The following is a 15,555-nucleotide window of genomic DNA, read 5'->3' as shown; positions in this document are numbered from 1 at the left end:
TTTATACTTTTTTCTCATTCACTGTTGGTTGAAGTTATTTCCTCTCCCAACAGAACAGCATGGTTGAGTATGAGCCTGCATGCACGTTTTTTCAACCTAAAATTGTTGAAACAGAGCAGCTAATGTTAATGTATTGCCAGAGCAAGAAGCTAGCGAACAATTAGATGTCCGACCAAGCACCTACGGTACGTCGTTGTTTATCTAATAACCTTTGTCTGTTGACCCATATTATCTCCGAAATCCCAAATATTTCCACACTACTGATTTTATTTTTCCCCTGAGTAATTTACATCATCCACACTGTCTTTCTCTTGACTGCTGCCACTAATTGCCTGCCTGTTTTACAGTGACACAGACTTTCAAAATAAAGGCGTACCCTAAAGATAATGATTTGGATCAATGTTTTCACCCCACATTGGATAAATTGCATCGTTGATTGTTGAATCGATATATCGCTCCAGATTGGTGGATCGTTACACCCCTTGTGTGTTTTATGAAGTGACAGTTTTCCTCAATAATTTTCTAATTCATTTTGCATTCCTTTTATATGTATCAGAGTTGCTTAAGCCTGCTCTATCTTATGCTGATGCATCCCAGAGCCAAAGCTGCAAGGAACAATTATAGTCATTATCAATTGAATTTTTAATTAGTTGTTAAAAAAGAAAAAGAAAAAATTACCTATCACAACTTTTCCTCAGATTGTTTTGTTTGTTCCAAAACAATTTTATTCAACATACAATAATATGAAACAGTGGGAAAGATTTGAGAAACGAAAACCAATGAATGTTGACTTTTTTTTAATCGATTTTAAAAATGGTTGGGGATTGTTTCTTTAAATTTGCTAATTGAAGAATAAACTGATGGTTTGAGCACTAAACTGATGGATGTAAGTGCACAGTGTATTATCCTGTTAAGAGCAGTGAAATGGATGGTGTTACAATAAAGCGGAGCACTTTGGGAAACCCTGTCAGTCAAAAGACAAATGTTGGTTCTGGCCCTGAATGATGAATCAGGCCCGTCTGCCGTCCCCGCAGCAGTTCCATCTATTATCCAAATGGCCTAAAATAACGACACCTTGTATTAAGGCTGAGAGAGTCCTTCCTAAATAGTCCTACTAATAAATGAACTCAATTGCCAGACAAATTAAGGTTACATTTGACTTGATCCTTATTTTACAGATTTCGATAATTATCGGGATCACCCCAAAGTCTCATTACCACCCTAATGAGGCGCTGCTACTCCGTGACATCTACCCCGCTCCATCTCGTTAAGGAAATCGCTCTTCAATGCTGATTATTTTATTTGGAGGTATAATTATATTTCTTTCGGATAAATCACGGCCTAATCGAGTCCGTGCAGAGGGCAGCGGCACTAATTGAGGCATGAGATGCGGCGGCGGGGCGCTGCATCTGGGTTTATGTGACCAGAGGACCTGTGCAGGCTGCAGGCTGCTCACTGCTCAGAACATGTAGAGGCTGGGTAACAACTATTCAGATCATATACTGAAGTACAAGTAATAGAGCAATGTAAGTACTCTGTTACATGTCCTGCATGCAAATATTTCACTGAGGCAAACTCAAGGTATGGAAGTATCTGCAAATTTTAACAAAACTCTCAAAATTAAAGCACCCAAAGGCAGCAGAATGCCTCCTCTCAGTAAGTTCGTATATATATATATATATATATATATATATATATATATATGTAATATATATTGGATTTCTATTACTCATGCATACACTTGAAAGCATTCAAATGTAGCTGGTGGAGCAAATTTGACGTAGTTTATATACAGGTCAATTGTTTAATCTATGGAAATCCAAGTCGAGGAAAATGTACGTAAGTGGAGTAGAAAATACAATATTGTCTCATTTTGAGCTGTATAGAGGACTAAAAGTATAAAATGGCATGAAATGTAAATACTCAAGTGGAAGTACTTCAAACTTATACTTAAATGCAGTACTTAAGTAATTAGTTACTTTACATCATCACTTATAACTTGACTCCAAAGTAATAGAAAGTGTATTCTTAGTATAGACTATAGTTACTCACACAAAGTAATATAACGTTTATTCTATACTAAGTCAACCTTGATTGATTCAGTCTCTCCGCTTCCAAGATCATCTCTCTCATCTGCTGTATATCAGTTACAATGACTATAGACATTCTGAGATGTAGATAGTACTGAATTAAGGAGCTGGTCTGACGTCGCAACAAGTTTAACTTACTTTTCCAATCTAATAATGTGAGAGAAAAATGAGAGGATAAGCACATTAGCTCAAGTACGGTACAATTTTAAGGTATTGCACTTTATCCAAGAAGACTGCTTCAATTATTTATACACCACAACGATTCAGAGGAATTTTTGTTTTTACTATATTATAAATTAAAGACCTACCTTAATGATGAAGATTTTAATAAATTAAAATTCCCATATACAATGCATATATATTCAAAATTAAACTAAATTAAACCACTAAACAGTATAAGCCAGTGATGTTGTTAGGCCTGGGCGTCCGAGGCTTCATCCCTTAATGATCTACAAATATAGCCATTGATCTAAATATTTAGGGTATATAAGGCTATATTTCAAAAATAAGAATAGGCCCAATAATGATAAAAAGCAGTGTATATAATAATATGTCAGTCTATTCATGCTTGTACTTGAATAAATGCACTTAGTTACATTCCACCACTATTAACATAAATTAATCAATCTAACGTTTTTCCAACTCTAGTCAATACATGTTTATTGATAGCAGTTATATAATATTCTGTTTTAAGTAAATACTAAGAACAACAATATTTTTTTATATTAAAATTGATAATCATCATGGAAAGAAAAAACACGACTTTTTAAGGCAAATTGAGGTGCAAGAGCGCAGAAAAGCTTCAAAATAGAGCATGTGCATTAAAAACAAAATTCCTTTTGCGATGACCTCAGGCGGGGCCCGGGGGGTCCCAATCCTTCAAATTCCTAGAAACGCCCCTGGTTTAGGGTAAAATCTAAAATCGGACTGAATTTGAGAAGAAAAGTTGAATCATGATGATATTAACTCAACTTGTCTTCTCAAACACTGACATTTTTAAGTTTAAACAAAGTAGTTTATCTTCATATCCCAATTTTTAAAAATTTGTTTTGTTGACCGGATAATCTCCTCAAAAAAATGTTATATTAATACAGTGCCAGGTAAGCTAGCCACATGTTATTAAAACGCAAAATTCAATATAAATATTGGGACTTTTTTACCAACAGATTTTATTTAATTATAACTATTTACAGGGTGGCTGGGTTAAGTTTTTTTTTTGGTCAAGTTTTTTCTATCTATCTATCTATATATCTGTCTGTCTGGGTGTCTATCAAATTCATATCAGCTTTATCTGCATGAATGTTTTTGTTACATTGTTACCAAAGTTAGCTCTTCTTACATAGACTTTGTTTGATGTGTTGTCACTTTTACATAAAGTATCTCATACTTATATCTCCACCACTGATTTTGTTAATGTGAACGATTTTCAAGTTTACTGATTTTAAAATAGGCTTTAACAAATTTCTCGGATATTGACGACAAGACTCCTGGTTTTGACCCTGAAGTCTTCTCTCTGGAGCCCTGGCGGAAGCGGCACAGCCTGTAAGCGATGCGTTTTCCGCTCGCGCGAACGAGCATTTGTCCTCTCTTTCTGCCGCTAAAGTTTTGTCCATGTCAAACTTTGTGCCGTCTGCAGGACGCAGAGCAGCCCGGTGTGGCTGCAGCATCAGCGGCAGCTGCTCTTCTCCTCTTCAACACAGTAACTTATTACTCCTAATCCCCCCAGACTGTCACCAAATCAGCTGCATGAAACAAGAATCTCATTTGTTAAACTGGAGCTGCTGCAGATGGAAGATCGATTGTTTTCCACCACAGAAATCTCTAATTGAGTGAATACAGACCGCAAAGGCGGATTAGAGAGAAAGGAATGAGTGGAAGAGAAATCACCCGGGCCTTGTGGTTCTGAGAGCCTGTACTGTAACCAAGAGGTCAGAGGTTCAAGCCCCGCCTGCCGCCAACTGTGCGCCCATCCGCAGCCAGCACACACATGGATCTGCAGGTAAAAATGGCTCACAGGCTGCGGCCTCAACACACCAGCAATATCACACTTTTCTGTTGTTTTTTTTTTTTTTTTTTTGCTGTTTTTATTAAAAGTCACTCCGCGTCTCCACAACCCGTGAAAATGTCTACTTTCCACTCAGATGCACCGCATTAACTGCAGGGGGCGAATTTGTTTGTCTATTTTTATTTATGTCACGGAGAAGATTGATGTGAGCATGTTGGTGGAGAGACAGAGCTAACTGTGCTGTGCTCCTCGTTTAGCCTAATTACAGCCTTAGCAAGTCAGCAAAACCAAGACCTTCAGCACACACGCGCACACACACACAAATCTATTTACACTGTTAAGTGAAAATATACCTTTAAAGTGGTTAAAACAAATACATAGACTCTAATAAAATAACTTCTAGACAGAGTAATTTATCATTAAATTGGGGTAGATTAAAAAAAATAAAATGAAATATGAAATTATTGAATGATAATAACAGGCCCAATAATAAAAAAATGATAAGTCTTGCTTAAATTTTCCCAGGCATCTTATAATTTTGAAAGATTTTATGCTTTATTTTGAAAACGCGGATAATAATACAATTTAATTTACGCAAATTAAATAAATTGAATTATAGGCAATAATTATAAACGTATGTATTCAAAATTAAAAATATAAACAATGAAAAAATAAATATAATTACTAATATTATATTATATATACATATTAATATAAATATAAAAGTATTTAAATATATAACGAAATATAAATTAAATGGACGAGATAATTGTTTTTAATGTTTTGTGGGGCTCTTCCATAGTAGCTTCCTGACAACCCCCCAAACCCCCACCCCCACCGTTGTTTTGGGTCAAATATGACCTGCTGTCACGCGAGGAGTCATTCACTTTTGTTTGTGTAGCTATAAAATCACTGAGCGAGAGAGAAGTCTTCAAACGAAGCGCGCGATCCATCATCCCGCAAATGTGATGATGTGAAATGATCTCCAACCTTTCAGTGCGCCACGATAAAAAGATCTGGTTTTTAATAGCAATCGAAAATAATGTCTTTAAAATCGTCTGAATTAAAGCTTAGTTTCGGTCTTTGAGTTTGAACTCCAGCTTCTAAAAGAATAAGAGCCTCGATCGAACAAGAGGAGCACAAATATCTCCACGTGCGCATCTTCTCCTTTTTTCTCCTCAGGAAGAAAAAACGCAGATATCAAATCAAGACACCAAATCTCCTCCACATCCCGACAGAGAGTCCCGCACACTACTCCGCTCCATCCATCCGTCTTTCCATCCTCCCAGCCTCCCTCCATCCCTCCCGGTCTGTCGCTCGTGCCACCAGATTGCAGTCAAATAAAAGATGAGCGGAGGCGATTGAAGCCTGGATGGATGAAGAAAAGAAACGAGCCCGTGGGTTCACGCTCGGACGCCTCCTTTGTGCCACTTTTTTTTTTTTCCCAGCACATAATAAATAAACCCGCACAAAACGTCCCGACATCTGTCTAAAGCACGTCTGTTTTGTTTTTTTGTTTTTTTTGTCCTAAATATTTTGGGACAGAAAAGTCTTATTTAGTAACAAAAATAACTCCTTTAAGGGGGATTTTTTCTTGTCTGATTTGAGAATAAAACCCCTTAATTTAGACATAATATAAAAACCGGAATAACCGGCCTCCTCTGCGTGTTGTAAACATGATCGCGTGATTTATTCAGGTGTCAGCGTCTCCACAACCTTTCGGGTGCATTAACTGTGTCCCTTTATCATGTCCAACTCCCTCCACTTTCCGCCGAATTAATTTGCTCACACATCATTTATACCAAGTCCCTCCCTTCTTGACAGTCGGGCCTAAATACTAGTAAATTAGCACTAATTTATACTGATCTTACTCTGATATTTGCAATAAAGGCGCATGGATTCGGCGCTAATTACACAGACTAAAAGCCTAATGGCCTTGAAAATGAGCCCTGGTTAGAATTATATAAAGTTTGTTGTTTGGTTGACTGGGAAATCAGGGATATTAGAAGAGGTTCACTTGGTCTCCAGGAGGCATTTAGTGTCGGAAAGAGGTCGAAAATAACATTAAAAGAAAAAATAAAAGGAAAGGTCAATGATAATAAATGCGTAAAGACTGTGTGTAAAAAGGCACAATAATGCAGCCATGTGCTTCCTCCTCATATGAATAACTCGCATTCTTGTCCTATGAAAACACAACAGCATGCGCAATTAAACAAATATTGTGGTGATCCAACATTTCTTGAAACGGGTCGAAGCTCACACAGATATTAAATCAGGTTATTTTATTGGATGTAATTTGGAGGAGAAATCAAAGCCAATTACAGGAATGAGGAGGAATGAACTTGTGGATGTGAGAGGATAGAGGGAGGAGGAGGAGGGTGCAGGGGGGTCTAAAGCTGACATACCTCAGGCTTCAGCTCTGATTGGTCCTCGTTTGGAGAAGCTCATGGGTTCATTCCGCCGTTAAGCGCCTCCCCATTTCTCTAAACTACATTATAATGCAACGAACCTCCCTTTTAACCACAAACCGAATTTGCTTTCATTTAGGCTATATATATTTCTTAAATAGGTTAAAGTCATAGGGATTTTTTTTTTGTGGTTGGGAATAGCACTTCGCCCTGGAGCGGTGCGCAATGCTATCTCATGCCGACCTCCTGGATGCTCGCCTCGGTGAGTTATCATCACCAAACTCCGGTCTTCAACTCTACTGTAAGCTGGAGGCACTTCTCATCTTAAATCAAGCTGTGAAAATTGTCAATTTGCTTCCTTATATCATCTTAATGCGACTCGAGTGAGCCAAACTCGCCTAATTCATTGGAAAAGTAATTATTATTATTATATTACTGCGTAATTTGATTTAACAATTTCCTAAGATATCGGTGCGATCGAATTGAATTAAGAGTATTTAAGGAGCAGATTGTAACGTGCATGCTGTGGTTGTGTCTCTCCGAGCTGGTTTAATTTCTGTGTGCTTTTAATGCATGTGCAGATTTTGACTCTGAAAGCTCAAATGTTGCTTAATTTGCCTGCAAAATATTGTGCATTGCTTTATTCTAACCATGCTGTTTTTCCCTCCTGTAGCGAAAATGTTGACTGTTGAAATCTCACCCAGCTGTGGTTGTCTGTGCAGGGATGAAGGATGCCGCGGCGGAGCTCTTGGGCCACAGGGAGGCTTTAAAATGCAGGCTCGGCGGAGGAGGACCTGACCCGGGACACTCCGGGGAGCTCGGCCCGGGCCCGGACGGCGTGGAAGGGGCCACGATGCTCCCCGGCGATGATATCAGCAGCGGCGGAGGAGGGTCCAACCCGGGCCAGGTGAACAGCAAGGAGCAGGAGAAGCAGCAGCAGCAGCAACAGCAGCAGAACAACAACCCCAACCAGTCCGGAGGGCAGCAGACCCAGAAACAGAAGCGGCACCGGACCCGCTTCACGCCGGCGCAGCTCAACGAGCTGGAGAGGAGCTTCGCCAAAACGCACTACCCTGATATCTTCATGCGCGAGGAGCTGGCACTGAGGATCGGCCTCACGGAGTCCAGAGTGCAGGTAGGACAGCTGGAGCTTTTTTTTGTCATCAACAGAGGATCACATGAAGCTCGATTTATCATAGAATAAACCACAGAGACTCGCGCGCAAAGCAGCATTAAATACACAAGGACAGAATAAATGCGCGTCTAAATTCAATATAAATAAAGATAAAATAAAACCCTCCTAATAGCCATACTGTAAAAAACAGATTATACAAATTAAATTTCAACAGCAGCAATCTATTCCCTATTTTCTGACTGAAAAAATGAACTTATTTCTTCTCTTATTTAGCATTTTGTTCAAATTGATTTTTTGAAATGCGCCCTTGCGTTTTTATAAATTGACCTTTGCACCGTTAAGTTTTTATATATTTCTTAAAATCATTGTTAAAAAATAGCACTATTTCTTTTTTATTTGTGTATTTATCTTAATGTATGTAGAATGAGCCTAAATGTTGTGATTTTCTATTAAGAGCGTGGAGATTTTAAGATGGCCTATTAGTCGAGACAAAATGTTCAATTGTAAGGAGACTCGAAGTATATATATATATATATATATATATATATATATATATATATATATATATATATATATATATATATATATATATATATATATATATATACATACATATATATATATATATATGCATACACACACACACACACACACACACACACACACACACACACACACACACACACAAATGGAAAAGCCTTCATATTTTTCGTTTTCAGATAGCTTTTGATAACACTGAAATAATGGCCCACAACCAGAAGAAACAAACAATCAAACAACCGAAACAAAAAAAAATCTCCCCAACAAATTGAAAAAAAAAAATAATAATAAAAAACCCAAACCCTAACCCTAAAAAAACCATATACATTGTATCCCCAAATTTTGTTTTGTATCTTGCAATTAATAAATAGACTAAGTTTTTATTTTAATAGTAGCGGTGAGTTAAAATGGGCCAACGGCCAATAACCAATAAAGTGAAGCCCATACAGCATAGACACACTTTTTTTGGCTGCATTGCGCAAGTGCAGAGATTATATCCGGACTTGGAATTCGAACCTGCGACCTTGGATTACACACGCGCATCATTTACGCCATGTATACAACATGACAGAACTTATTACCGCCTGAGATCAGCTCGTTACACGTTACTTCAGATACATCCTTTATACTAAAGACGTCAACAACACATCTAGCTGTAGTCTTCTAACATAAAAAAATCACATATTATAGAAAACATTTTATGTTTTTATCTTTTTATTTTCATTAACTAAATGTCTTGTTGCATCAGTGTGTTTTGCAGAAATGTGTAGTTATTTTTGTGGGCTTTAAATTCTGCCTTTTTCAGAATTTGCGCACATTTTGAGTCCATAATAAACCTGCAGGCAGTCAGATGATGATTATTGCACACATTAAACCGACTTGAATGCGCTGTGAAAGCGTGACTAAATTCAGTGTGTTTTATCTGGTGTATTTCTCCATAATGTCCTCTGTGACTTCAGTCTGCACAAATACTTTTTTAAAACGTCAGGAGTTATGGCGCCTCCGCCTTATTAACTCACAGCCATGGCGAATGCACTGGAGGCGCTCACATGTGAAATAATACCCTAATAATCATTATTATAGCACGGCTCAATTCAGCTCCTATATACTATTTCCATAAAATAAGAATTAGTGAAATGACGCTCATCACAGTGCTGGATTAAGCAGCAGGTCCAGAGTCAGCTGTCACCGCTCCGCGCGCGTCTTCATGGCGCGCTGAGGGTGCACTCTGTCTCTCCTGCACAGAATGAGGAATTGCATTTTCTTTCCGTTGGAAGTGTAATGCATTTCAGGCCGGATTTCACGGCTGGCTTACGCGGGGGGAGAAAGAGAGTGAGATTGTCCTGGTCTTATTATCGCGCCTCCACTTTCTCAAGCAAATCTTCACATTAATCATAGACGCCCGCGCGCGTACAAGCAAACCTATAGGAGCTCAAGGACTCCTGGAATAAAGTCTGTTTGTCACCGCAATAACATTATCTTTATTATCCCGGGCGCGCGCTGTTCAATGGCTCCTCCTAAAGCTGTAAAAAAATCATTTGGGGGCCAAATTATGTTATTAAAAATGTTGTATTTTACACAAAAAATACATTTGAATGATTAGAATCAGGCCTGTTAATTATTGAGAAATGGAAAAACAAAATCCCCTGTTTTTTTAATGTTGCCACAATTTGACATTCACAATAAAAGTTTACTATATCCTCTAACTCAGGTGAGACTGAACGCAGTCTTTCAAAAACAAAAATAAAATAAATAAAATGCGAGATAGAACAAATATATACTCTAATTTACCCTCGTGTTATTTCAGTATTTCTTTATTTGAGCTATGAATCACTCAGACCCCTCAGGTCATCTGAAATTTCCCGGGTCTCCACAAAAATGGCTGAAAATCCCACTCAGGTGTCAGGTGTCCTCGAGTGCTGTCATTCTATAAAAAATAAACCAAAAACATTCAGTTTTAGCTGCGCCTTTTATAGTGTGACTTGTGGGTTTTAATATTTTATTTTATTTAGTTGAGTTTTACTGTGTTTGTTATGTTTCATTTTTATTGTATTTTATTTCAATTTGGTTTGTTCTGACTTCTTTTGTTGTTATTTTATTCGCGCGTCTTATTTTTATTGGCCAACTTTTGGTCTTGATTTTTATTTTGTTTATTTATTCTATTCTTATTTGTTAATGGCAGTAATATCATATTAATTCTTACTGATCGGTTGATGATCTTTTTTCTGTACCACCTCACACGTATTATTTTGTTATTTTCGAATGTATCTGTTTTCACTGTGTTTACTGACGTTTATCTTTATTATCCACATCGTGTTTGTGGCTTTCCGTTGTTGCACTCGCACTGTACTTCAACCTAGAATAAAATGTGCCATTGAAAGATTTACTTTTTAATATTTGTATTCACTGAAGACGTTTACGCACATGTAAACAATGTAAACGAGTGTCACGTTGCTATAAACCATAAGCTCCTGGAAAACACATAAATCAAGTGTTTTTCTGCCGCTGATTTATTGTTCGCAGTATGATGATGATCACAGAGTGATGTCATAACCTTTTTATGTGCGCGCACAGCTCTGATAACATGACCCGCCATGACACGCGCTCCTCCTAATTCATGTGTGTCTGCAGGTGTGGTTTCAGAACCGACGCGCCAAGTGGAAGAAGCGCAAGAAGACAACCAATGTCTTCCGCGCTCCGGGGACTCTGCTGCCGACGCACCACGGCCTGCCTCAGTTCCCGTCCGCCGCGGCGGCTGCGGCGGCGATGGGCGACAGCCTCTGCTCCTTCCACGCCAATGACACCCGCTGGGCCACGGCAGGGATGCACGGCGTGTCTCAGCTGCAGCTCCCGCCGGCTCTGGGCCGCCAGCAGGCCATGGCGCAGTCCCTGTCTCAGTGCAGCCTCGGCGCCGGGCCGCCGCCCAACTCCATGGGGCTATCCAACATGTCGTCAAACGGCTCCGGGCTGCAGTCGCACCTCTACCAACCCACGTTCCCCGGGATGGTCCCCGCGTCCTTGTCGGGCCCCACCAACGTGACCGGCTCGCCTCAGCTGTGTAGTTCCCCGGAGAGTGACGTGTGGAGAGGGACAAGCATCGCGTCGCTGCGCCGCAAAGCGCTGGAGCACACAGTATCCATGAGTTTCACCTAGTACCGAGGGGCCCCCGCGCAGAGCTTTTCTTTCACTCACACAGAGATCTGCTGCGTTTCCTTCTTCTTCATCCAATCCATCCAAAACGGCGCGCCGGGACAAATACAACCAGGATTGTTCAACTCACAGAGCCGCGCACCTGGCGCTGTTTTCTCCAAATCAAAAACAAGAGGGAACACTGAAGCTATTTACCGGCCTGTTGGCCTCCATCAAACATAGGACTCGTTCAGTTTGAAGCTATAATTTATTATTTCGCATGTAGCCTTTGGCAACTATTTATTTGTCTATTTAAATTAACTTATTCGTTCTGTATTTATTTCTTTGGCACACGAAGCCCTGCCTTTCTGCTGCAGGGCGTTCAGTGATATTTGCTTGGTGACTGACGGTTTTTGAAGATTCTGTGGATACTTTGAGATACAAAACCTATCCCCTTTTTTTTCCACCTGCTGCACAGCATGCAACTCTGAGGGGCCACAGGGATGCACAATGGGCGTGCACACACAAGACACCTGGAGGTTTAAAAGGAACATGAGAACATTGACCTGAAGAGAGAGAGGGAGAGAGAGGACAGAGAGCTGACAGGAATCAGGACAACATGGAAGAGGACTTGACTGCATGTGCTGTCCAAGGCAAAAAAAGAGAAAAAATAAAAAAAATATGGGAATACTATAAATTACGACATGGAAACTGACTTAACTATAATCTGTTATATAGGATGTTTTGTGTAGCGGAAGCACTCTTGTTCCCATTTTGGTCAGTTTGTGATAACTTCTGTTTCTCAGAATTCTGTCTGTGCTTATTATCAGATTTCTTAAATGTTTGAACCATTTTGTTTCATGGACATGTTTATATCAATTCAATGTAAATGATCAAATAAAAATCATTTTCGATTACGTCACACCATGAATCAACCCTCTTTTATTGAAGGCATCAGAGGACACTGGACCTCTGGTGCTGCTGTCCTGTAAAACAAAACACGCGTCTCCAACAAGTCTCATTAGATAAGAGGGGAAAAGAACAAGTTTTCAACTTTTTTAAAGCAATCAAACTGGTTTTTAAGAAGTTTATTTTACTTTAAAAGGACACAAATTTCCGTAGCATATAAAGACCAACAGTGTCATCCTGTTTAACCTTTTGAAATCTGAGCAAACTGGCTTGATTTCTTTCAAAAACAGGGGAGGAAGACAATGAGCAATTTTACAAAAATGACCCAAAACTTACCCAAAAAAATAATAAGCCAAAAAACTAATTATATTACAATATTTTGGACATTTTCCCCTGTTTAAAAAAGACCCCTTTTTTAAAACCATGTTTTCTAAAGAATTCAAACCAATTTCATTAGGCTGTTGAACTTTAAATACTTGTGAAAGGCGTTTGAATGCAGAAAACATGATGACGATCCAGGTTTCAAAGGGTTAAACCTCTAATTCAAATTAAATTTTGACTAAAACTTTCTCTTCAGTAATGTGTCACATGAGTGCCCTCATCTCCAGCCTATGGAGACATGGAGATGAAAAACTACAAATAAAAACAATTAAAGACACAAAGTAAAAATTGAGCTTTAAAAGCATTATGTTATTCACAGCTGTGGTCTGAAATGCAAACCTCTGGGCAGCTTTCGAAAGCAGATGTTGACAGTATTACATAACATATTTTATGCTGCCTAATATTTCACCATATGTCTGAAGGAAACACAACTTTTTCTCCATTACATTTAGCTGATAGCTACAACTTTGAAGTTTTCAAATTTTACATGCAAAACATATGCACAGTTCATAAAAATATGCATAAAAATACATTAAAACCACTCAAGATTAAATAAATTATTCAAAATGTGTTCCCCACCAACCACATACTACTTTAAAATGATAGCAGAGACTCAAAGGTTGAGCGGGTCATGGTCTAATCGAAAGGTTGGCAGTTCGATCCCCATTTCCACCAGTCAGCATGTTGAATAATCCTTGAGCAAGATACTAAACCCCAAATTGCTCCTGATGGTGATTAGTGTGTGTGAGTGTGTATGAATTAGGGATAATAACAAATAATCGATTATTCGGTCATTAAGAATTCAATCAAACGTGAAATTTAATCGATTAATCAATAGGCTATGAAATGCTGTCAAAATATGCAATATGTTGCTGTGAGCTTTGACTGAGGATAAAATGCATTTGTTGTTCAAATTAAGAAAGTTTTATCTTTTTCAAATAATGATTAAATATTGATTAATTAATTATCAGTTCATTGATTCGTCGATAATCAATCGTTAATTGATCAGGTAAAGGAAGGGCTTACAATTTGCAGCCCTAGTATGAATGTTTAAAAACTGAGTAGCAAGTGACACCTTGCATGGTAGCCTTGGCCACTAGTGTGTGAATGTGTGTATGAATGTTTGTGTGAATGGGTGAATGTGGCTCATTGTGTGAAAGTGCTTAGAGTGGTCGAAGGATTAGAAAAGCGCTATATAAGTGCAAATGAAAGCTATGCCCTTGCATACAGTAATAATATTGCTCTCCAAAAGGACTGTTACTTTTGATATTCTAAGATATTTTTTGTACTTTGACTTCTAATTTTGAAAGCAGGACTTTGACTTGTAATGGTGCTTTTACTCCAGCAAATAGTCATCTTCCACTTCTAAGATATCGGCTTTGTGTCGGCCCCTGAGAGCAGTTTTGCCGTTCTTGAATGGAATCAAACCCTGAAAAAACCTACACCAGCACTACACAAAACAAAGAAAGCGAGAAACTGATTATCACCCAGTCATGCATGTCTGTCTGAGGTGGCCAAAGTGTCTTACAATAGCTGGTGTGTAACCATGTAAAAACATATATAAGTCATTAAGGAGCATCTCATCACAAAATGGTCAATTCCCAATTAATAATTGAGGCAAGATTAGAGATGTCAAACTCAATCACAGGAAGGAGCAAACTGACAAATTAAAAAGAGGACCCAAAGGTGTTATTCTTCATTTTATTATCTTTAAGCTGAAACCACAAAATAATAATCCTATCTCAGCTTCTAAAGCCTGGAAAAAGAGAATTTTAGGAGCTCTACATTTTTACTCGGTGTAATCGGCTGCTTTCCATGACACATGCAGCGATACAGTAATCAACCCCATGTTTGACAAAGGCCCTAAATAATAAAACATAAGAAAGAGGCTTTGCTCATATAATAACTGAATGATTCAAACATGAGCACGGGTGCAGCTTCATGTCTGGGCAAACTTAAAACTCTCTTGTTGTGCAGAATTTGTGTTGCTATTGCAGATATTCTGGGGCATTCACATCAATTTAGTGAATTCTCTCACTGAGTTTTTCTTTTCAGCGTGTGGGAGTATGCAAACCCCCAGACTACACATATACACCTCTGATCCAAATGCAAATCTTTCTCTTGATTGTTTACCTTTTTTTAATCAGGATGCAAATAAAGACAGGCAATGTGAGGAGGGGAGCGGCCCTGCTGAAAACATAAAAGTCTTTCCTTTGGGTTTAAAAAAAAAAAAAAAGAAATCCGCCTTCATATGATAACATTGTGAAAATGGTCTTATTGTACACAGATCCCCCAGAAAGTGTGCCAGGCTCTGATGCAAATTTTTCAAAGTGGCCAAAAGAGGAATTACACTGTCCGAGTCCATCACGGTCCCAAGAAGACTTTTCCCAATTGACTGATGTTGGGAAAGAGATGTCTGTATATCAGAACAACTCATTTCACTATCTAGATTAAAGCCATCCAGTTTAATAACATTTGGAAAGTCTGCAAGAGCCACAAGATTCCATTTTTTCGACTGCCATTCAAGCTTGCAAAGCGCTTAACCGGAAGTCAGTCACTCCACCTGCGGAAGTCACCTGCTCGGGCACACTTGGCCACGCTTGACTGCCACAAGTTTTTTGCACGCATGACCTATGGGCCCATAGAGCTTCTGCAGAAACAGTTAAAAACGCTGTAGTCTGCATGCCAGGCCAGTAGTTGGTAGTGCAACTTTGTAATGACACACCATAGAAGAACACCATGTGCCTGTGCATAAAGGGCTTCCTCTACAAAGTGGTGAGTACAAACAAACCGTTTACTGGGCAGTCCAATAATCACGGCAAACTACAATGCATGAGAACGGACAGCTTTAATAACCTCAGTAGAGTCAGCAGCACAAACACAGCTTGTTAGTTCACCATTGTTGTTACTGCATGGTTATTTGTCTGAAATGTAATGGGCGCGCATGGAGTTTGGATG

At 38.9% G+C, this 15,555-nt stretch overlaps 1 protein-coding gene across 1 annotated transcript; it reads left to right on the top strand.

The window, feature by feature from the left end:
- The first annotated feature begins 6,657 nt into the window (after positions 1 to 6,657).
- otpa (orthopedia homeobox a) lies at positions 6,658 to 11,569 on the top strand. Its single transcript, XM_042509827.1, has 3 exons — positions 6,658 to 6,765; positions 7,226 to 7,638; positions 10,810 to 11,569. Exons 1-3 carry the CDS (start codon positions 6,729 to 6,731, stop codon positions 11,329 to 11,331), a joined length of 972 nt encoding a protein of 323 aa, XP_042365761.1. The 5' UTR covers positions 6,658 to 6,728; the 3' UTR covers positions 11,332 to 11,569.
- Positions 11,570 to 15,555: the final 3,986 nt, after the last annotated feature.

The sequence above is a fragment of the Plectropomus leopardus genome, chromosome 20, assembly GCF_008729295.1.
Source record: "Plectropomus leopardus isolate mb chromosome 20, YSFRI_Pleo_2.0, whole genome shotgun sequence".
Taxonomy (NCBI): Eukaryota; Metazoa; Chordata; class Actinopteri; order Perciformes; family Serranidae; genus Plectropomus; species Plectropomus leopardus.
The sequence above is the reverse complement of the archived record's forward strand: the minus strand, read 5'-3'. Positions and strand labels throughout refer to the sequence as shown.

Excerpts from the sequence above, each read along its gene's own strand:
- otpa (XM_042509827.1), top strand. The coding sequence starts at position 6,729 with ATGCTATCTCATGCCGACCTCCTGGATGCTCGCCTCG. Across the intron at positions 6,766-7,225 it reads CCTCCTGGATGCTCGCCTCG|GGATGAAGGATGCCGCGGCG; the intron begins GTGAGTTATCAT and ends TTGTCTGTGCAG. Across the intron at positions 7,639-10,809 it reads TCACGGAGTCCAGAGTGCAG|GTGTGGTTTCAGAACCGACG; the intron begins GTAGGACAGCTG and ends GTGTGTCTGCAG.